Source organism: Bombina bombina, chromosome 5 (genome assembly GCF_027579735.1).
Source record: "Bombina bombina isolate aBomBom1 chromosome 5, aBomBom1.pri, whole genome shotgun sequence".
Taxonomy (NCBI): Eukaryota; Metazoa; Chordata; class Amphibia; order Anura; family Bombinatoridae; genus Bombina; species Bombina bombina.
Window position 1 is genome coordinate 230,051,882 of NC_069503.1, and position 24,969 is coordinate 230,076,850.

At 38.1% G+C, this 24,969-nt stretch overlaps 1 protein-coding gene across 15 annotated transcripts in view; it reads right to left on the bottom strand.

Annotated features, from left to right (window-relative positions):
• Window positions 1-792: 792 nt before the first annotated feature.
• SVIL (supervillin) overlaps window positions 793-24,969 on the bottom strand; it is a 766,609-nt gene continuing 742,432 nt past the window's right edge. For all 15 annotated transcript variants that reach the window (XM_053713887.1, XM_053713886.1, XM_053713892.1 and 12 more), the window contains 5 exons: window positions 22,214-22,369; window positions 19,765-19,908; window positions 4,384-4,505; window positions 3,020-3,175; window positions 793-1,946 (listed from right to left, as the gene is read on the bottom strand). In XM_053713887.1, coding sequence (XP_053569862.1) covers window positions 1,860-1,946; window positions 3,020-3,175; window positions 4,384-4,505; window positions 19,765-19,908; window positions 22,214-22,369 — 665 coding nt within the window. In that variant the 3' untranslated portion in view covers window positions 793-1,859. The remainder of the gene's footprint in view (window positions 1,947-3,019; window positions 3,176-4,383; window positions 4,506-19,764; window positions 19,909-22,213; window positions 22,370-24,969) is intronic.

The window sequence follows — 24,969 nt, forward strand, 5'->3', positions numbered from 1 at the left end:
TCCTGTGGCTTTAGATCAGGATGGTTAGGCTTGTGATTGCTAGCTCCGGCAACGGCAGCCACGCCCTGGGGACGATCCGGCTCTGCAACTATTTCCCGTCGCACTTTCAGGGTAAGAACCCCCTCTCTCAGGAACACAGCTAGGCTCTTGATGAAATATAATAAAATAGGAGCCTATTTGACTCTAATTGTGGGCTAAATTAGGGGTTTTTAGAGAGTTAGGTGGAGAGTTCCCTCAGTACAGTCTGACTAGTTTGACGATTAGCTCCGCCCGCCCACCACATTATTTTTTATTGTTAACAACTATAAATTAATTAGATAGTGATTCACCATGCTGGGAAAACTGTTTTTGCCACTATTGGTTTAAGCCATATTAAAAGTTGCTGACCCAGTCCATCATCCATCCGTCCAGTCCTACCCCCATGTTTCTGTGTCAACATTAGAGACCCAGTCCATTAGACAGACTGCTATGTTCAGTTCTGCTTCTACGTTGTGCACCTGACCTATTCCAGATGAATACATTACCAAATCATGTCCTGTTGCCTTCCATTCTTCCTTTGGCCATCAGCTCAACTAACTACCTCCACATCATTGTCCAATAACATGTCTGTCAACATCTGGCTGACAGCACCTCATTCCTGACACCCTGTAGTAGTAAGCATGCTATACAGAGACAGCAAATCTTTTTTTCACACATTTCATATGGGAAAGAGAACAGGCTCAAGCAGGCAGGGTAATGGTATAAGGATTGGTTAATAAAAAACAAAACAAAAAAAACACATCACTTTCAAAATTATTCTTATGAAGCATTTTAATTTTGGGGTCTAATAATGTATCACAAAATACATGTTTAAAGTATACACCAGGTATTAGAAACAGATGTATTAGTCTATAACAAAGTACAAATTGTAGGTGCTTTCATAAACAGTTTTCAAAACGTAGACTAATCTTTCCTGTATTTCATCTGTACACAAAAGCAAGGCACTATACATGGTAATATGAACCTCAGTCTAACATTTAAGCGCTATACAGAAGTTGTGAAATATTTCTTGCAGTGCTTTAATGTATTATGACCTTATAGGCCATCTCGCACTGTAGAAAAATACATAAAAAAAGATTTGCACGTCATGAGGCATAAAAAAAAGGTTAAGTTAGGATGTTAACTCTGTATTATCCCTGCACCACTAGAGGGCACTATGGCATTAATGAGTAGCCCTTACAGATTTGTTCATCCACACCCTCAATGCAGCAATAAAAAAACATAGGACATGCCAATACAAAGAATATTTCACAAATGCATATATAGTAAAACTACTTGGTGGTATCTTACCACCTAGTAGACGTTGGAATAACAATTTGTGTAATAACACACAAATCTTAGAGTGATTATATTGCATAGTTAAATACAGTGTTTTTATATTTATATATAAATAATTCTATATGATTAAACAAACATACATTTACAAAAGAGAACCTCTTCCACGCAAGTACATTTGCAGTCAAGGAATATTTTTTGCATATTAAGTGCACAGTAGATATTTGAATTATTGCGTTCCTCTGAGAAGTGGATGGTTCTCGTATACATTTACAATAGAACAAAATAGGCAGCGCTATCATGTGACATCAAGTCTAGGTAAAGTCCTTCACTCCCTGTATGTTCTGGCACTACAGTCATGATATATAAAGGACCAATTTACAGCTGTATGCCGTAGTACAATGTGAAATGTTTGGATTTTTGGAAGAAACAAGTGCAAATCAATTCTTGGTTGGTGATCAGGATGAAGATAGGAATTCTGCTGAAATTGTATATCTGAGGTTCCAGAGATATTCCGGCAAATTGTGAACGGAGGTCCCATTCATTTAGAAAAGTCCTTTTGCTTTTTTGACATTAACTTGTTTCCAGGATGGCAATGTGTTGTACTCGTCTCTGGTCATTTCTAAAGCAATCTGAACAAAAAAATAGAGGGGGAAAAGGAATAAAATACACATATCTATAGCTTTATGCTCATTTCATTCCAACATTTGAAGCAAATTTATGTCCAATATAAAAATATTTTAGAGCGGATGCCACTATAGATGAATGGCTCTGTAACAAAGCAGTAAGGAGACCCTTGTCTGAACTCCAATCATTTTTACAGAGGTTCTAACAAATTTAATTCAGTTAACCTGTGTATTCATCCTCAATCGAGAATGTTACATTTTCTGTCAATTAAAAAATATTTACATGTGTAAATAAGGAGAATTTAATCAATTAAAATATATAGTCTTAAGTTCTGTAATTTGGTTAATTAAAAAAATGACGACTTCTCCTAAAGGTATTTTACCCAAAAGCTAGCTAATATAAGGAGGAGCATGAAGAAGTGAGAGAGGGAGGGAGAGAGATGTACTCTATCCTAGATCAGTTTATAATAACATAAGAACTGTTCAACAGTTTAGGAATAGAGCTTCTCTAAGTTTTAGTAGAGCCACTATATGGGTCCCTAATCAATAATGTGAATAACTACATACAAACAAAGCAGAAATAATACTCTTCATATAATTGGTGGAAAAATACCACTATAATTAACCCCTCCTAAATTTTAATTCATCATCTACAATGTTTTATTTTCAGCCCTGTTCATAATCACTAACTATACTACAAAAGTGTCTGAACATTCACATGAATGTGATAGAAGTAAATTGGAAAGTTGCTCCGTTTGTGTTTTGCTCTCTTGGTATCATTTGTGGATAAGCATATCTAGGTTGGCTCAGGCGCAGCAATGCACTATTGGGAGCTGCACATATATACGCCACTTGTGATTGGTTCACCTTTGCTCAGCTAGCTCCCAGTAAGACATTGTTGCACCTTAAACAAAGCATAGAAAAATAATGAAGCAAATTTGATAATAGAAGTCAATTGGAAAGTTGTTTAAAAGCCTGTGTTCTATGTGAATCCTGAAAGAAAAATATATACAAAAATAGAAATCCTCATTACAAAAGGATTAATTAGCCATCAGTAGCCTGTGTTACAGTCTTCTCACCTCAAAGTCTTTATCAGACAGATAGATTTCAAGCTTTAGAGGATCGACTCCCTCCGGTAATGGACGTGCAAGCAGTTCTGCCAGGGGATAAAGCCTTTTGCATAGCTTAGCTAAAACATCTTCTACAAGGATTATTTGATTAGAGACATCAGCATCCTAAAAATAAAAAAAGAACTTTAGTAGAATATGAACTTTCATTGTGCACTACAAAGCTAGGTCACCTGAATATTATGTAAGGGTGCATGTGTAAAGGTTAAACTGCTTAGCAGTTCCAAGATTTTGAGGGTGGCTTGTTAAGAAAAATCTGCTGTGCCGATGAAAACGACATATTTAAGGCTAGAAATCTTATTACTGTTTATTCTATGATATTACCGATTGGCTACCATGCAATTGAGCAAGTTATTAAACCATGATAGTATTAAGTGCTTCACACAAGATGAAAATCAGCCGTGCAATTAACTAATAAAAGCACAGACAGCACAAAAAAGAAAATGTATGCTTACCTGATAAATTTATTTCTTCTTAGACACGATGAGTCCATGGACCATCTTCATTACTGATGAGTGTTATACGTTTGGCTTACGTAACTGCTGGACAGCAGCCTCCTGAAAGGATTACGGCTCATTCCACTAGGGCTGTTTCCTCATGGGCATTCAAAGGTGAAGCTTCTTTGGAACAGATTTGCAAAGCTGCAACTTGGTCTTCTCTTCACACTTTTACAAAGTTAGGAAGAGAAAGGAAAAGCCAAGGTGCAGAGGTGACTGAAGTTTACAATAAAAAACATCCTGTCTTAAAAGAACAGGGCGGGCCGTGGATTTATTGTGTCTAAGAAGAAATAAATTTATCAGGTAAGCATAAATTTTCTTTTCTTCTTAAAAACACGATGAGTCCACGGATCATCTTCATTACTTATGGGATCCAATACCCAAGCTAGAGTACACGGATGATACGGGAGGGACAAGATAGGATACTTAAACAGAAGGCACCACTGCATGAAGAACCTTTCTCCCAAAAGTAACCTCAGCCGAGGCAAAAGTATCAAATTTGTAAAACTTTGTAAAAAAGTGTGAAGAGAAGACCAAGTTGCAGCTTTGCAAATCTGTTCCACAGAAGCTTCACCTTTAAATGCCCATGAGGAAACAACAGCCCTAGTGGAATGAGCCGTAATCCTTTCAGGAGGCTGCTGTCCAGCAGTTACGTAAGTCAAACGTATAACACTCATCAGTAATGAAGATGATCCGTGGACTCATCGTGTCTTTAAGATGAAAAAGCAATGCGCAAAATAAAAATGTTGTATTGGCCTACAACCAGCTTGTATTAAATAAGCAAACCTTTCAGACTCAACAGCAAAATGTATAACTCACTTTTTCTGTGATCTGAGCAATGTCTTCTCTGTGCTCCCAGCTTGGAAACATGTTTGTAAATGTGAGTGGTTCCAGACCCGCATGAATCAAGTAGGACTTGGGAGGTTTCTTACTATTTTTTCCTAAAAATGTAAAAGTAGAAAGATGGTTAGTAAGTAAATGTATTTGAGGTATTAATAGGGATTAGACAAGACATAATTATATATGCTGTATTCTACCAAAGGGGATTGCTGTGTTTAAAACAGTACTTAGAAGCAAAAACCGATATATTAAATATATAATTTGCATATCTTACCCAGGGTTCCCTACTGCATTGGTAACAATGTATACAAAGCACTGCTAATTTTCTATTCAATAATTCTATATCCATTACTTTTATGTAACTGAGCATTTTAATCATGGTTTTAACTCCACCATAACTCAAATGAGTATTGCTTTTTCTCTGGAAAGAAGCTTTACCAAAAAAGCAAGTAAAATGTACATTCTGCTGATAGTCAAATAACTGACTGTTCAGAAGTGTATTTTTCTTCCTATATCCTACCCCATATGAATGGAATTGCTATGTTCAGAAAAGTGCTTGGAAGCAAAAAACATAAAATACTGAATATAGAATTTGTATGTCTTACACACAGATTTTTTTTTGGTATAATTTTTTTATTAGGAATTACAGGGTTTATACATTATTATAGCAGACCATATACAAAACAATATTTTAACCAAATAAAAAGTCTTAACATTTAGTTTACATCGATTTATACAGTCATATCAGTAGGTTCATCACATTCTACTTTTATATCTTCCATTAAATATAAGAAATAATCATCATAACTTATTATAGCATAAGCTTACATATACTCCTAAAAGGCATATTGATATAGATAGATATACGGTATAGATAGATATACGGTAGGAGTATAAAAAAAATAATCAGATTGAGCTCGCATTCTATTGGCTGATAGAATCCTATCAGCCAATCGGAATTTGAGGGACGCCATCTTGGATGACGTCACTTAAAGGAACAGTCAGTCGATGGAAGAAGATGGCTCCGCATCGGCTCGTCTGAAGATGGCTCCGCTCCGCTCCGGATGGATGAAGATTGAAGACGCCGCCTGGATGTTGACTTCTGCCGCTCCGGATGTCTTCTTCTGTTCCATCGGGGGTCGGCTGGCTGAAAACGGCTAAAGGTAGGATGATCTTCAGGGGGGTAGTGTTAGGTTTATTTAAGGGGGGTTTGGGTTAGATTAGGGGTATGTGGGTGGTGGGTTTTAATGTTGGGGGGGGGGTTGTATTTTTATTTTACAGGCAAAAGAGCCGTTTTCTTTGGGGCATGCCCCGCAAAAGGCCCTTTTAAGGGCTGGTAAGGTAATAGAGCTGGTAACTTTTTAATGTAGAATAGGGTAGGGCATTTTTTTATTTTGGGGGGCTTTGTTATTTTATTAGGGGGCTTAGATTAGGTGTAAGTAGCTTAAAATTGTTGTAATATTTTTTAAATGTTTGTAACTTATTTTTTTTATTTTTTGTACTTTAGTTAGTTTATTTAATTGTATTTGTAGGTAATTTATTTAATTAATTTAATGATAGTGTAGTGTTAGGTTTAATAGTAACTTAGGTTAGGATTTATTTTACAGGTAATTTTGTATTTCTTTTAGCTAGGTAGTTATGAAATAGAATAGTTATTAAATAGTTATTAACTAACTAGCTAAAATAAATACAAAGTTACCTGTAAAATAAATATAAATCCTAAAAAAAAAAACTAAAAAAAACTGGCAGGTACGCTCGGCACTTTTCCGGCCCAGCGTACCTGGTTTTCAATCCGCCGCCCTGGAGGCGGCGGATCCCATAGGAATCAATGGGAGTCTGACCATAGAGAAAGTTCATGTTCGCTGCTGCCCGACATCCCATTGATTTCTATGGGAGATGTCTGCACCTAACACCCTAACATGTACCCCGAGTCTAAACACCCCTAATCTGTCCCCCCTACCCTGCCGCAACTAAATAAATGTATTACCCCCTAAACCGCCGCTCTCGGACCCCGCCGCCACTTACATAATACCTATTAACCCCTATCCTGCCCCCCTACACTATAATAAATTTATTAACCCCTATCCTGCCCCCCCCTACACCGCCGCAACTATAATAAAATTATTAACCCCTAAACCTAAGTCTAACCCTAACCCTAACACCCCCCTAACAAATATTAATACATCTAAATATTATAACTCTTATTAACTAAATTAATCCTATTAAAAAATAAATGCTTACCTGTAAAATAAACCCTAATATAGCTACAATATAAATAATAATTATATTGTAGCTATCTTAGGATTTATTTTTATTTTACAGGCAAATTTCAATTTATTTTAACTAGGTACAATAGCTATTAAATAGTTAATAACTATTTAATAGCTACCTAGTTAAAATAAAGAGAAATTTACCTGTAAAATAAAAACTAACCTAAGTTACAATTACACCTAACACTACACTATCATTAAATAAATTATTCCTATTTAAAACTAAATACTTACCTGTAAAATAAACCCTAAGATAGCTACAATGTAATTAATAATTACATTGTAGCTATTTTAGGATTTATATTTATTTTACAGGTAATTTTGTATTTTAGCTAGTTATGAAATGGTTAATAACTATTTAATAACTATTCTAACTACCTAGCTAAAAGAAATAGGTTTAATTGTAACTTAGGTTAGGATTTATTTTACAGGTAATTTTGTATCTCTTTTAGCTAGGTAGTTATTAAATAGTTAATAACTATTTAATAACTATTCTAACTAGCTAAAATAAATACAAAGTTACCTGTAAAATAAATATAAATCCTAAAATAGCTACAATGTAATTATTAATTACATTGTAGCCATCTTAGGGTTTATTTTACAGGTAAGTATTTAGTTTTAAATAGGAATAATTTATTTAATGATAGTGTAGTGTTAGGTGTAATTGTAACTTAGGTTTGTTTTTATTTTACAGGTAAATTTCTCTTTATTTTAACTAGGTAGCTATTAAATAGTTAACTATTTAATAGCTATTGTACCTAGTTAAAATAAATTGAAATTTGCCTGTAAAATAAAAATAAATCCTAAAATAGCTACAATATAATTATTTATTTATTTTTAAATAGGATTAATTTAATTAATAAGAGTTATAATATTTAGATGTATTTAATTAATATTTAAGTTAGGGGGGTGTTAGGGGTTAATAATTTTATTATAGGATGCGGCGGTATAGGGGGGGCAGGATAGGGGTTAATAAATGTATTATAGGTGGCGACGGTGTAGGGGGGCAGGATAGGTGTTAATAAGTTTAATATAGGTGGTGGCGGGGTCCGGGAGCGGCGGTTTAGGGGTTAAACAATTTATTTAGATGCGGCAGGGTACAGGATCGGCAGGATAGGGGTTAATAAATTTATTATAGGTGGCGGCGGTATGGGGGGGGCAAGATAGGGGTTAATAGGTATTATGTATGTGGCGGCGGGGTCCGGGAGCGGCGGTTTAGGGGTTAATACATTTATAAGAGTTGCGGCGGGGTCTAGGAGCGGTTAATAACTTTATTTAGTTGCGGGGGGCTCCGGGGGCGCCGGTATAGGGGGTAGAACAGTGTAGTTTAGTGTGGGTGCTTAGTGACAGCTTGTCAAAGCTGTAAAAAAGCCGAAGAGCAGCGAGATCGGATGAGTGATAACTATCACAGTCCGCTGCTCATCGCCCCGTACTTGGTGCGCGGCTTTTTGACAGATTTATTGATAACTTTGGCGATGGTAGGCGAGCGTATTGGGGCCGGCGAAGACAGGTAAGTAGACACGTTGATAACTAGAGGCCCGTATCTGTAATATCTTGCTCTGTATCTAAGGTAATTTATAGTGCTTTCGTGTATCTATCCCAATTCTCTCTCGCGAGAGAGAGAGAGAGAGAGAGGGCGCACGCGCGAGAGAGAGGGCGCGCGCAAGAGAGAGAGGGCGCGCGCAAGAGAGAGAGGGCGCGCGCAAGAGAGAGAGGGCGCGCGCAAGAGAGAAAGAGTGCAAATAAAACAAAAAGAAGGGTACATAAATTTAATATTCTTTTACATTTTTATTAGTCAAATTTAGCTTAAACCCACAAATAAAATTAGTTGCTGTTAGCGTCAATTCTTTTGTAAAAATTCCAGAGCTTCCTGGCTAGATTTTAACATGGTTATTTTATTGTGTATGATGACTAACATTACCTGGATAAATCATTCTAGCAAATAGACCTGCATTAACTAATTTGGTACAGAAAGGAGACATTTTCTTTTAGTCTAGGTTTGAGCAGAGAAGTCCTGGAATAACAAAAACATAATTTATGCTTACCTGATAAATTTATTTCTCTTGTAGTGTATCCAGTCCACGGATCATCCATTACTTGTAGGATATTCTCCTTCCCAACAGGAAGTTGCAAGAGGATCACCCACAGCAGAGCTGCTATATAGCTCCTCCCCTAACTGTCACATCCAGTCATTCGACCGAAAACAAACAGAGAAAGGAGAAACCATAGGGTGCAGTGGTGACTGTAGTTTAATTAAAATTTAGACCTGCCTCAAAAGGACAGGACGGGCCGTGGACTGGATACACTACAAGAGAAATAAATTTATCAGGTAAGCATAAATTATGTTTTCTCTTGTTAAGTGTATCCAGTCCACGGATCATCCATTACTTGTGGGATACCAATACCAAAGCTAAAGTACACGGATGATGGGAGGGACAAGGCAGGATTAAGCGGAAGGAACCACTGCCCGAAGAACTTTTCTCCCAAAAATAGCCTCCGAAGAAGCAAAAGTATCAAATTTGTAAAATTTTGAAAAAGTGTGAAGCGAAGACCAAGTCGCAGCCTTGCAAATCTGTTCAACAGAGGCCTCATTTTTGAAGGCCCATGTGGAAGCCACAGCTCTAGTAGAATGAGCTGTAATCCTTTCAGGGAGCTGCTGTCCAGCAGTCTCATAGGCTAGGCGTATTACGCTCCGAAGCCAAAAGGACAGAGAGGTTGCCGAAGCTTTTTGACCTCTCCTCTGTCCAGAGTAAAAGACAAACAGGGAAGATGTTTGACGAAAATCCTTAGTAGCTTGTAAGTAAAACTTCAAGGCACGGACTACGTCCAGATTATGTAAAAGACGTTCCTTCTTTGAAGAAGGATTAGGAAAATGATGGAACAACAATCTCTTGATTGATATTCTTGTTAGAAACCACCTTAGGTAAAAATCCAGGTTTGGTATGCAGAACTACCTTATCTGCATGAAAAATCGCGCTTGCCTCTTAATTCAGGCAACCTGGATAATACCTCTGACAGGGTATTATTCATGATTGCAGCCATGTCCTGCAAGGTAATCGCTATGGGCGTCCCTGATGCAATTGGCGCCATATTAGCGTGCATCCCCTGAGCGGGAGGCGAAGGGTTTGACACGTGGGTAGAGTTAGTCAGCATAACTTCCCCCTCGTCAGAATCTTCTGGTGATATTTCTTTTATAGTTAAAGACTGATCTTTACTGTTTAAGGTGAAATAAATACATTTAGTACACATTCTCCTATGGGGCTCCACCATGGCTTTCAAACATAATGAACAAGTTGTTTCCTCTGTGTCAGACATGTTTAAACAGACTAGCAATGAGACTAGCAAGCTTGGAAAACACTTTAAACAAGTTTACAAGCAATATAAAAAAACGTTACTGCACCTTTAAGAAACACAAATTTTTGCCAAAATTTGAAATAACAGTGAAAAAAGGCAGTTACACTAACAAAATTGTTACAGTGTATGTAACAAGTTAGCAGAGCATTGCACCCACTTGCAAATGGATGATTAACCCCTTAATACCAAACACAGAATAATAACTGACAAAAACGTTTTTTTTTTGTTTTGTTTTTTAAATAGTCACAACAACTGCCACAGCTCTACTGTGGCTTGTTACCTCCCTCAAAAACGACTTTGAAGCCTTTTGAGCCCTCCAGAGATATCCTTGATCATGCAGGAAGAAGCTGGATGTCTGTGTCTGTAATTTTTGCTGCACAAAAAAACCCCTCCCACTCATATTACAACAGTGGAAAAAAAATTCAAGCCAGCCATGTGGAAAAAAACTAGGCCCCAATAAGTTTTATCACCAAACATATAAAAACGATTAAACATGCCAGCAAACGTTTTATATTACATTTTTATAAGAGTATGCATCTCTATTAATAAGCCTGATACCAGTAGCTCTCACTGCATTTAAGGCTTTACTTACATTAGTTCAGTATCAGCAGCATTTTCTAGCAAATTCCATCCCTAGAAATATATTAACTGCACATACCTTATTGCAGGAAAACCTGCACGCCATTCCCTCTCTGAAGTTACCTCACTCCTCAGAATACGTGAGAACAGCCATGGATCTTAGTTACTTCTGCTAAGATCATAGAAAACGCAGGCAGATTCTTCTTCTAAATACTGCCTGAGATAAACAGTACACTCCGGTACCATTTAAAAATAACAAACTTTTGATTGAAGAATAAACTAAGTATAAAACACCACACTCCTCTTACGACCTCCATCTTGTTCGAGGCTTGCAAGAGAATGACTGGATGCGACAGTTAGGGGAGGAGCTATATAGCAGCTCTGCTGTGGGTGATCCTCTTGCAACTTCCTGTTGGGAAGGAGAATATCCCACAAGTAATGGATTATCCGTGGACTGGATACACTTAACAAGAGAAATTCTATTTTGCGCTATACTTCCTCTATAAGCTCTTAAAATAGAGATCTTATCTTGAAAATTCAAGACCTTTATCATAACAGGTCTTCTCCTACCCACAGATCCTTGGTGCATTGGTAACCATGTATACAGAGTACTTCTGGGGGTAAAGAAAGAGGGGAAACTTGCCTAGATATGCTAATTTTATATTTTAATATATCTATATATATTTTTATTAAACATAATAGGGGTGTGTAATAACTGTATAACTGGAAAAACATAATTTATGTAAGAACTTACCTGATAAATTCATTTCTTTCATATTAGCAAGAGTCCATGAGCTAGTGACGTATGGGATATACATTCCTACCAGGAGGGGCAAAGTTTCCCAAACCTCAAAATGCCTATAAATACACCCCTCACCACACCCACAATTCAGTTTAACGAATAGCCAAGAAGTGGGGTGATAAAAAAGTGCGAAAGCATATAAAATAAGGAATTGGAATAATTGTGCTTTATACAAAATCATAACCACCACAAAAAAAGGGCGGGTCTCATGGACTCTTGCTAATATGAAAGAAATGAATTTATCAGGTAAGTTCTTACATAAATTATGTTTTCTTTCATGTAATTAGCAAGAGTCCATGAGCTAGTGACGTATGGGATAATGACTACCCAAGATGTGGATCTTTCCACACAAGAGTCACTAGAGAGGGAGGGATAAAATAAAGACAGCCAATTCCTGCTGAAAATAATCCACACCCAAAATAAAGTTTAACGAAAAACATAAGCAGAAGATTCAAACTGAAACCGCTGCCTGAAGTACTTTTCTACCAAAAACTGCTTCAGAAGAAGAAAATACATCAAAATGGTAGAATTTAGTAAAAGTATGCAAAGAGGACCAAGTTGCTGCTTTGCAGATCTGGTCAACCGAAGCTTCATTCCTAAACGCCCAGGAAGTAGAAACTGACCTAGTAGAATGAGCTGTAATTCTCTGAGGCGGAATGTTACCCGACTCAACATAGGCAAGATGAATTAAAGATTTCAACCAAGATGCCAAAGAAATGGCAGAAGCTTTCTGGCCTTTTCTAGAACCGGAAAAGATAACAAATAGACTAGAAGTCTTACGGAAAGATTTCGTAGCTTCAACATAATATTTCAAAGCTCTAACAACATCCAAAGAATGCAACGATTTCTCCTTAGAATTCTTAGGATTAGGACATAATGAAGGAACCACAATTTCTCTACTAATGTTGTTGGAATTCACAACTTTAGGTAAAAATTCAAAAGAAGTTCGCAACACCGCCTTATCCTGATGAAAAATCAGAAAAGGAGACTCACAAGAAATAGCAGATAATTCAGAAACTCTTCTGGCAGAAGAGATGGCCAAAAGGAACAAAACTTTCCAAGAAAGTAATTTAATGTCCAATGAATGCATAGGTTCAAACGGAGGAGCTTGAAGAGCTCCCAGAACCAAATTCAAACTCCAAGGAGGAGAAATTGACTTAATGACAGGTTTTATACGAACCAAAGCTTGTACAAAACAATGAATATCAGGAAGAATAGCAATCTTTCTGTGAAAAAGAACAGAAAGAGCAGAGATTTGTCCTTTCAAAGAACTTGCGGACAAACCCTTATCTAAACCATCCTGAAGAAACTGTAAAATTCTCGGTATTCTAAAAGAATGCCAAGAAAAATGATGAGAAAGACACCAAGAAATATAAGTCTTCCAGACTCTATAATATATCTCTCGAGATACAGATTTACGAGCCTGTAACATAGTATTAATCACAGAGTCAGAGAAACCTCTTTGACCAAGAATCAAGCGTTCAATCTCCATACCTTTAAATTTAAGGATTTCAGATCCTGATGGAAAAAAGGACCTTGTGACAGAAGGTCTGGTCTTAACGGAAGAGTCCACGGTTGGCAAGAGGCCATCCGGACAAGATCTGCATACCAAAACCTGTGAGGCCATGCCGGAGCTACCAGCAGAACAAACGAGCATTCCTTCAGAATCTTGGAGATTACTCTTGGAAGAAGAACTAGAGGCGGAAAGATATAGGCAGGATGATACTTCCAAGGAAGTGATAATGCATCCACTGCCTCCGCCTGAGGATCCCGGGATCTGGACAGATACCTGGGAAGTTTCTTGTTTAGATGAGAAGCCATCAGATCTATTTCTGGAAGTTCCCACATTTGAACAATCTGAAGAAATACCTCTGGGTGAAGAGACCATTCGCCCGGATGCAACGTTTGGCGACTGAGATAATCCGCTTCCCAATTGTCTACACCTGGGATATGAACCGCAGAGATTAGACAGGAGCTGGATTCCGCCCAAACCAAAATTCAAGATACTTCTTTCATAGCCAGAGGACTGTGAGTCCCTCCTTGATGATTGATGTATGCCACAGTTGTGACATTGTCTGTCTGAAAACAAATGAACGATTCTCTCTTCAGAAGAGGCCAAAACTGAAGAGCTCTGAAAATTGCACGGAGTTCCAAGATATTGATAGGTAATCTCACCTCCTGAGATTCCCAAACTCCCTGTGCCGTCAGAGATCCCCACACAGCTCCCCAACCCGTGAGACTTGCATCTGTTGAAATTACAGTCCAGGTCGGAAGCACAAAAGAAGCCCCCTGAATTAAACGATGGTGATCTGTCCACCATGTTAGAGAGTGTCGAACAATCGGTTTTAAAGATATTGTTTGAGATATCTTCGTGTAATCCTTGCACCATTGCTTCAGCATACAGAGCTGAAGAGGTCGCATGTGAAAACGAGCAAAGGGGATCGCGTCCGATGCAGCAGTCATAAGACCTAGAATTTCCATGCATAAGGCTACCGAAGGGAATGATTGTGACTGAAGGTTTCGACAAGCTGCAATCAATTTTAGACGTCTCTTGTCTGTTAAAGACAGAGTCATGGACACTGAATCCATCTGGAAACCCAGAAAGGTTACCCTTGTCTGAGGAATCAAAGAACTTTTTGGTAAATTGATCCTCCAACCATGATCTTGAAGAAACAACACAAGTCGATTCGTATGAGATTCTGCTAAATGTAAAGACTGAGCAAGTACCAAGATATCGTCCAAATAAGGAAATACCACAATACCCTGTTCTCTGATTACAGACAGAAGGGCACCGAGAACCTTTGTAAAAATTCTTGGAGCTGTAGCTAGGCCAAACGGCAGAGCCACAAACTGGTAATGCTTGTCCAGAAAAGAGAATCTCAGGAACTGATAATGATCTGGATGAATCGGAATATGCAGATATGCATCCTGTAAATCTATTGTGGACATATAATTCCCTTGCTGAACAAAAGGCAAGATAGTCCTTACAGTTACCATTTTGAACGTTGGTATCCTTACATAACGATTCAATATTTTTAGATCCAGAACTGGTCTGAAGGAATTCTCCTTCTTTGGTACAATGAAGAGATTTGAATAAAACCCCATCCCCTGTTCCTGAACTGGAACTGGCATAATTACTCCAGTCAACTCTAGATCTGAAACACATTTCAGAAATGCTTGAGCTTTTACTGGATTTACTGGGACACGGGAAAGAAAAAATCTCTTTGCAGGAGGTCTCATCTTGAAACCAATTCTGTACCCTTCTGAAACAATGTTCTGAATCCAAAGATTGTGAACAGAATTGATCCAAATTTCCTTGAAAAAACGTAACCTGCCCCCTACCAGCTGAGCTGGAATGAGGGCCGCACCTTCATGTGGACTTAGAAGCAGGCTTTGCCTTTCTAGCTGGCTTGGATTTATTCCAGACTGGAGATGGTTTCCAAACTGAAACTGTTCCTGAGGATGAAGGATCAGGCTTTTGTTCTTTGTTGAAACGAAAGGAACGAAAACGATTATTAGCCCTGCTTTTACCTTTAGATTTTTTATCCTGTGGTAAAAAAGTTCCTTTCCCACCAGTAACAGTTGAAATGATGGAATCCAACTGAGAACCAAATAATTTGTTACCCTGGAAAGAAATAGAAAGTAAAGTTGATTTAGAAGCCATATCAGCATTCCAAGTTTTAAGCCATAAAGCTCTTCTAGCTAAAATAGCTAGAGACATAAACCTGACATCAACTCTGATAATATCAAAAATGGCATCACAGATAAAATTATTAGCATGCTGAAGAAGAATAATAATGTCATGAGAATCACGATGTGTTACTTGTTGCGCTAAAGTTTCCAACCAAAAAGTTGAAGCTGCAGCAACATCAGCCAAAGATATAGCAGGTCTAAGAAGATTACCTGAACACAGATAAGCTTTTCTTAGAAAGGACTCAATTTTCCCATCTAGAGGATCCTTAAACGAAGTACCATCTGACGTAGGAATAGTAGTACGTTTAGCAAGGGTAGAAATAGCCCCATCAACTTTAGGGATTTTGTCCCAAAATTCTAATCTATCAGACGGCACAGGATATAAATGCTTAAAACGTTTAGAAGGAGTAAATGAATTATCCAATTTATCCCATTCTTTGGAAATTACTGCAGAAATAGCATTAGGAACAGGAAAAACTTCTGGAATAACCACAGGAGCTTTAAATACCTTATCCAAACGTTTAGAATTAGTATCAAGAGGACCAGAATCCTCTATTTCTAAAGCAATTAGAACTTCTTTAAGTAAAGAACGAATAAATTCCATTTTAAATAAATATGAAGATTTATCAGCATCAACCTCAGAGACAGAATCCTCTGAACCAGAGGAGTCATCAGAATCAGAATGATGATGTTCATTTAAAAATTCATCTGTAGGGAGAGAAGTTTTAAAAGATTTTTTACGTTTACTAGAAGGAGAAATAACAGACATAGCCTTCTTTATGGATTCAGAAACAAAATCTCTTATATTATCAGGAACATTCTGCACCTTAGATGTTGAGGGAACTGCAACAGGCAATGGTACTTTACTAAAGGAAATATTATCTGCTTTAACAAGTTTGTCATGACAATCAATACAAACAACAGCTGGAGAAATAGCTACCAAAAGTTTACAGCAGATACACTTAGCTTTGGTAGATTCAGCACTTGACAGCGATTTTCCTGTAGTATCTTCTGACTCAGATGCAACGTGAGACATCTTGCAATATGTAAGAGAAAAAACAACATATATATAAAGCAAAATTGATCAAATTCCTTAAATGACAGTTTCAGGAATGGGAAAAAATGCCAAAGAACAAGCTTCTAGCAACCAGAAGCAATAAAAAATGAGACTTAAATAATGTGGAGACAAAAGCGACGCCCATATTTTTTCGCGCCAAATAAGACGCCCACATTATTTGGCGCCTAAATGCTTTTTGGCGCCAAAAATGACGCCACATCCGGAACGCCGACATTTTTGGCGCGAAATAACGTCAAAAAATGACGCAACTTCCGGCGACACGTATGACGCCGGAAACGGAAATAGAATTTTTGCACCAAAAAAGTCCGCGCCAAGAATGACGCAATAAAATGAAGTATTTTCAGCCCCCGCGAGCCTAACAGCCCACAGGGAAGAGTCAAATTTTTGAAGGTAAGAAAAAATGGTTAAATCAAAATGCATTATCCCAAATATGAAACTGACTGTCTGAAAATAAGGAAAGTTGAACATTCTGAGTCAAGGCAAATAAATGTTTGAATACATATATTTAGAACTTTATACACAAAGTGCCCAACCATAGCTTGGAGTGTCACAGAAAATAAGACTTACTTACCCCAGGACACTCATCTACATATAGCAGATAGCCAAACCAGTACTGAAACGAGAATCAGCAGAGGTAATGGTATATATAAGAGTATATCGTCAATCTGAAAAGGGAGGTAAGAGATGAATCTCTACGACCGATAACAGAGAACCTATGAAATAGACCCCGTAGAAGGAGATCACTGCATTCAAATAGGCAATACTCTCCTCACATCCCTCTGACATTCACTGCACGCTGAGAGGAAAACCGGGCTCCAACTTGCTGCGGAGCGCATATCAACGTAGAATCTAGCACAAACTTACTTCACCACCTCCATCGGAGGCAAAGTTTGTAAAACTGAATTGTGGGTGTGGTGAGGGGTGTATTTATAGGCATTTTGAGGTTTGGGAAACTTTGCCCCTCCTGGTAGGAATGTATATCCCATACGTCACTAGCTCATGGACTCTTGCTAATTACATGAAAGAAATCACATTTTGCTATTGTAAGGAAAGCTTAACCCTTTTGAATAAACTAGTTTCCAAGAGACCCCAAGGCCTGTACAGAAGGATCAAAGGCTACCAATGTCATAAAACTTCAAAAGGACACAGGATAGGACAATGGCATCATAAATCTTAGCTGTGAGCTTGTGAGTGCTGGACTTCCTATGTGTACTGTATTCATTTGTTTTGTAATTTTCCCTATGGGTCTTGGACCTGTCTGGGGTTAACTGCCTGTGACTCTGGGGACAGTGTAGCCTCCTGAGAGTTATATTGTGCACCCATGCACAATGCTGTGCAAGTTGCAGGGTCATGGGATGTGTACCCAGTCCGGTCGGACTGCAGTCCCCTTCCAGGTTTCATATATATATATATATATATATATTTTTTTTTTTTTTCCTCTGTAAAAAGTCCTGCTTTCAATGATAAAGAAAACACTATCAGTATTTTTTTTTTATTTTTTTTAATGGTTAAAATAGTAATAAATATCTGAAATATTTCTAGTTCACTGAATTTGACATCTAAAACGCTACATAATTATAAAACTACTCAAGTTGTTTAATAAAGTGCTTTAAAACATGGTGAGTCATCATGGCTGTGTGGCAATACAAACAAGTGCATTACATTAGTAACAGAACAATCACAGTGCCAGGCTGAGGGTTACATTGGCAAATACTCCCAGACCCCTCAATATAGGAAAGCCAAACAAGTTATGGCGAAGGAGACAGAGATCCTAACAACTGTGACAAAATACTCTGCTAGTGTCCCGACTGCTCTTGCTGGGCAGGATACCTTGCTAATCCCAGGGGATCGGCTGCCTGGCAAGCTGGATGGTCCCAGGGTCGGATTCCCGGGCAGGAGTGGGAGAGAAAGGAAAGGGGTAGAAGGGCAACAGAGCTTGTTTTCACAGACACCTATAGATGATTATGAGAGAGCAGCCACCTTGCTGGGCCGTGAAAGTTTGTTAAAATGACCGATCCCTACCCATCCTGCTTTCCCACGCACCCAAAGGACAACTAATCCCTTCTCACCCGGGATCGGATCCTTACCCAGCCTGAGAAGGGCTGGGATCACTCAAGTTAACGTAGGTAGGGAAGCGGCAGCCGTGTGCTTTTGTCTGCTCGCTTGACAGTCTGGCTAATGGACTGCAGATTCTGGTTTACAGCAGATGCTCTCTGCGTCCGAGGAGGAAACCCCTTACTCGGATCCCTATAACTGACGATCGGGGTGTCGCACAGGCCTTAGGTCTCAAAAAGCAATATTATTTTAATATTAATAAAATAAAGTAAAAACTATTAAAAAAGTTAAAAACACATTAAGAAACCATTTTGGGAAAGAAAAGGCATGTCACACTGCAACACATTGAAGATCATTAGCAGGATTTTGTTTTTGTTTTTTTAAAAAAAAAAAAAAACGCACACTCTTGAGATTTGAAATCGCAAGAAAAATAAATTGCGATTAATCGCACAGACCTAGTATGGGTGGTGCAAGAGAAGGCTTTTTTTTTTTTTTTACAAAAAAAACTTAAGAAAAATTTATTTAGAAATGGCATAAATTTCCATTCTCATTCCTGCTATTTTCCAAAATCCCAAGCTAAGGGTGGAATGCTGTATGAGGTTTTCACTTTTTGTCATGAAAGCAAGTCATTTTTGGTATGTGTGAACCAGAAGATCAGTTTGTGTTTTACTTTTTTGTACTACAACCACAAGTTACAGAAATAAAAACTATTTGAGCTCTGTGACCTCCTATAAATATGTTGCGATTCCCAAACACATTCTTGATTCTCAATTAAACTTTTTTATTTATTTTTTAAACTAGCCTTAACTTGGATCTGTTTAACTTGAAATTAACAACCAGTTGGACAGTAATTATTCTCTGTAAATCTACCCAGAATTCCTCTACTTTGCTGCAAACAAATTATAAAGAATGCAACAAAAAAAGACAGAAGTAATAGTGTGACCTTAATCTCTTGCAATTCTACTGTAATGGTCTTTAAAATTGAATGTGGACTCATTATGTAAAACCCTATGAGAATCAGCTTTGCTATTCTGATTATTTTTCACATGCTAAATGTATTACTCAAAAAAAAAAAATGTATGCTTACCTGATAAATTATTTTTTTTTTCATGATGGTGAGAGACCACGAGTCATATGTGGAAACTCTTTTCCTAGTGGTCAGGAGGATAATTCCCACACACAATAACTTGTGGACTTTCACCATCTGATGAAATAAATTAACATTTTTGAAACAAATGCTCAGCAAACCTTCAAATTTTAAATTTCAACTAATGCAGAGAATAGGATTGGTTGCAAATGAATGTGATGAAATATTCACCCATCAATAAAATGTTCACATTGCCGGTTTAAACCAAAAGGAGAGTTTTTTTTTTTAAATTATTTAAAAAGTATTATTTTATACATTTAATCTAAAAGAGCATTTTAACTATGAACTACAGTTTAATTTACAAAAAACAAATGCTAAAGATTTAGCCATGTGTATTATGATATAGATATATAATAAGTATACACATTCAGGAAAAAAATACCTTTACAATACTGCAGCACAGTCTCCATAGCGCTCTTTCTATCAGCATCCCATCGAATCCGAGCGGATCCAGTAATTATATTTTCTGCAGGCCACCAACCTTGCCAAAGGTATACCTCGTGATGGTTGTCAACAAGGAACAGAGCTACCAATTAAAGGGAAAAAAGCTTTCAGCATATCAACTAGGGACAAAATAAATCTAACATGCGCTTACTGTAAAGGTTTAACTTAAGCTTACAAGACTGCTTTTCTGACATTATAGAACTAAACCATCATTGTACTTGATTATAAAAATGCAACAATTGTCCTAATTATAAAGAACTATCCTTTAAGTTTGTGACATAACTATGTATTTATTAATCAAAAGGTAAAATTAAAAAGGACATGTTCAGCATTGCAAAATTTAGGTTCCATTTAAAATAATTCTATGTGCTTGTACTGGCACAAATGCTTTTACTGTTCACATGCACGTAAAGCACTTCTAGATATGCTTCATGTACCAGCATTTTTATACAGTATATCCGCTCAGAAAGTTAGTGATTTTTATTACATTGCGGCTGATTATGCGGATATGATAAAAGTCACTGCCAGTTCTCTGACATACTGATAAAAAGGTTATTACATGAAGCATATTTAGATATGAACAGTAATAGCATTTACTATATGCATTTTTACAAATAGAAGTATATTGCCAAAATGCTTCTATTCAAAATTTAAGTAATTTAGTCACCAATCAGCAAGTGCTATCCAGGTTTGTCATCCGCTCAATATGCAAATGACAACCACGTGCCGTGACCCGAGGGGAGAGAAGGGGGAGAGGCAATATTTCAGAGATAATGGCCCTCCTCTACAGTTAAAGGCCTGTACAAGGTGGCCGAGGTTTCTGCATCTTCTGGGGTATCTAGTAATGCTGGTGAAGTCACCACACATGGTTGGGGAGTAACGTCATCTACCTGTAGACCAGGAAGTGGTTCAAAGAGCTTAAGGAAACTGGATGGGGGTGTAAGTATTCAAACCCCTCTAGCTCCCTTAAGCCCTAGAAACCACCAAGACCCACCATTTGAAAGGAAAACATCTGCTCTTTCAAATGGATAACTTGGGGGTATATAGTGCGCACAGTAAAAGTAAAACACTTTTTTAATGAGGGGATCACAATGCACATATAAAACCCCACCAAAAAGCCCTAGAGACCCCCAATACCCTTTATTTTAAATACTAAATGCAACCCTTTAAAATAAAGTCCAACTAAAGGTTTTAATAGCCAGGTGATCACGAAAGTAATAGTGAATAAATGTGCATTTATTTGAGCAGATGCACATAACTATACCCAAGAGGTTAATCCCCTTTTACCCCCAAGAGTTTATAAAAACACACACGTTTTACAACCTTATTAAAATTTTAATAACAATATGGACTTCTGTTTACACTTTATTGTACAGTTCACCCAATGTTAGAGCACTCAATTTGTCAAAGGTTGGCGGTCTTGAACCTTGTCTGCTCAGTAAACACAGCACAATTCGCTGATTGTGCTTCCCCCTGCTTGTGCGCACCCAATCGGTGCAAGAGGATTGCAACTTACCACCTAAAGTGTCGCGGATAGGTTAAAGTGATGATAAATCCAAGCATATAAAAATACGCTAGGATTTACCATCACTAAAAATAAACAGTGTCAGTCATAATTTTCTAAAAAAACAAATCTATGTTAAACTTACCCTATTTGTGCTGCAAGTATATCGCTAACTCAGTGCCTCTGGCTGCCCACGGCACAGCACTGTTCTCCAACGAGGTGCCGTTTCCACCTCTAAACCAATAGTCATCCTAGGATGTCAGTTGACAAGCACAGTTATTGGTTAAAAGGTGTCACCTCAATGATGAAGAGCGATGTGACTGGAGGCGTAGACTTTATTTTTAGTGATGGTAAATCCTAGCTTTTTTATTCACTTAGATTTACCTTCACTTTAAGTAGTGCTGGCAATTAAAGAGTTAAAAATAAGAAATGTCATGTGAGTGTCACCTCTGCGTGCACAGGACTCATTGCTCTGTTATAGCCTCTTGATCAAGAAAAACTGCTTACAGAGCAACCAGGATAAAACATTTTTTTTTATCAGTCTAGAGTCAGTGACTATCATCATGCCTTCTTAATACAAAATGCTAAATATTAGGCTATAATAGTTGCCTGGTCTAATTCTTTAGAGCGTGTAATTGTAAGGCTAATTACACTACTGTCTGATGAACTCCTGTTGGGACCAGCAGTGCATCCCGAGTGGCACTTCTACTGTGAGCTTAACCCCTTTGCAGAGCTTACTAGCGTAGGGTCGGTAGTCTTAAAATGACATGCTGAAACCAATTATCAGGTCATTTTTAGAATATTATGGCCCTTTAATAGTTCTGGTATTACTTTTGATACAGAAGTGAAAGTGCACGGTTTTGAAAAGAGATGTGCTAGGCACCTGGTTGTGACGCTGTATAGAGATCCTCCTGTAGAAAAGGCATGGAGTTCACCACATTCGGATCTCTGGAAGGATACATGAATTCTGAAGCTGTGAACTCTCCCGATGAGCTGCTCAAATTAAACAACCGTGGCGTAAAACTAAATTTGCCAGGATCTGTAGTAAAAAAACGAAAAGAAAAGCCAATAATTTATATATTAAAAAACAAAACAAACTTTCAATGATTTACTGTAAGCCATCCCTTAATTACTGATCTACCACCTATTTACATCTAAAACATTTTAAAATTAGCATTGCCACATTTTGCAATCATATTACACATCTATAATATCCACTGAGAGATGTAGGATTTGCAATCATGGTAGGACTGATGACAAATAAAAGCCCTGTACTCAACATTTTTTTTCCCTTTATTAATTCAAATCACATTATCTTTATTTATAAAATAATTTTTAGTAGGCAAACTTAATTGAATTGTTTCTCAAAATTTTTTTGTAATTTTTATATGAAACAAGCCATATTTACAAATTCAACAGCAATAATATGAAAAAACAAAATTTATGTTCACCTGATAAATTTCTTTCTTTCTGGATATGGAGAGTCCACGACGTCATTCCAATTACTAGTGGGAAAATCACTCCTTGCCAGCAGGAGGAGGCAAAGAGCACCACAGCAAAGTTGTTAAGTGTCACTCCCCTACCCATAATCCCCAGTTATTCGACTGAAGGGAAATGGAAAAAGGAACACCACAAAGGTGTAGAGGTGCCTGAAGTTTAGTAAAAAATAACTGTCTTAATTAAGGGTGGGGTTGTGGACTCTCAATATCGGAAAGAAAGAAATGTATCAAGTAAGCATAAATTTTGTTTTCTTTCCTAAGTTATGGAGAGTCCACAGGATCATCAATTACTAGTGGGAACCAATACCCAAGCTAGAGAACACGGAATGAATAGGGAGGGAGAACAGGACAGGTAGACCTAAACAGAAGGCACCACCGCTTGAAGAACCTTTCTTCCAAAAGAGGCCTCAGCTGAGGCAACAGTATAAAATCTGTAAAATTTTAAAAAGTATGCAGAGAGGACCAAGTTGCAGACTGGCAAATCTGTTCCACAGAAGCTTCATTTTTGAAAGCCCAAGAAGAGGAGACAGCCCTAGTGGAATGAGCTGTAATTCTCTCAGGAGGCTGCTGACTAGCAGTCTCATAAGAAAAACGAATTATACTTCTCAAGCAAAGGGAAAGAGAAGTAGAGGTAGCCTTCTGACCCTTGCGCTTTCCTTAGAAACAAACAAACAGGGCAGAATACTGGTGAAAATTCTTAGTCCGTAGGTAGAATTTTAGAGCATGCATAACATCCAAGTTGTGCAACAGACGTTCCTTATGAGGAGGAGGATTGGGACAGAGAAGGAACAATTTCCTGATTAATATTTCAATCTAAAAGCACTTTCAGAAGAAAATCCAATTTAGTACGAAGAACCACCTTATCTGCATGAAAGATAAGGTAAGGCAAATCACACTGCAAGGCCGAGAGTTCCGAAACTCTCCGAGCAAAAGAGATAGCAATAAGAAACAAAGCCTTCCAAGATAACAACTTAATATCTAAAGAATGCATTTGTTCAAACGGAGCCTGCTGCAAAACTTTAAGAACAAGGTTAAGGCTCCAAGGAGTAGCAACAGGTTTAAACACAGGCCTGATTCTGACCAGGGCCTGACAAAAAGATTGAACATTTGGCACATCTGCCAGACGCTTATGTAAAAGAATAGATAAAGCAGAAATCTGACCTTACAGAGAACTGACTGACAACCCTTTCTCCAGACCTTCGTGGAGAAAAGACAAAATCCTAGGAATCCTGACCCTACTCCAGGAGTAGCCTTTGGATTCACACCAATAAAAGGCATTTACGCCCTACCTTATGGTAAATTCTACGATTAACAGGCTTGCGAGCCTGTAGCATGGTCTCAATGACCGACTCAGAACTAAGCATTCAATCTCCAAGCAGACAGCTTCAGAACCGACAGAGCATCTATCAGAGCGAACCGACAGAGCATCTATCAGAGCGGTCTGCGGATCTCTTGACCTTGAGCAGTACCTTGGAAGCTTGGCATTCTGCAGAGATGCCATCAGATCAAACTCCGGCATCCCCCACTTGAGGGTTAACCTGTAGAACACATCCGAATGGAGAGCCCACTCCCCGGGATAAAATGTCTGTCTGCTCAGGAAATCCGCTTCCCAGTTGTCCACTCCTGGAATGTAGATGGCAGATAGACAACAATTGTGAGCTTCCACCCACTGAATAATGTGAGCCACTTCCTTCATGGCTAAGGAACTCAAGAGTTCCTCCCTGGTGGTTAATGTAAGCCACTGAGGTGATGTCTGACTGGAACCTGATAAACCGGGCTAAGGACAATGGAGGCCAAGCCATCAGAGCATTGTAAATCGCTCTCAACTTCAAGATGTTTATTGGAAGAGCAGACTCCTCCCGAGTCCTGAGCCTTTAACGAGTCCCAGACTGCTCCCCAGCCTAGCGGCTGGCATCCGTGGTCACTATCACCCAGGAAGGTCTCCGGAAGCATGTGCCCTGAGACAAATGCTTCTGAGCAAACCACCACAGGAGAGCGTCTCTTGTCGACTGGTCTAGATCTATCCTGAGACAGATCGGAATGGTCTCAGTTGCATTGTCTGAGCATGCATAACTGCGGAGCTCTCAAATGGAATTGAGCAAAGGGAATGATATCCATGGAAGCGACCATCAGACCAATT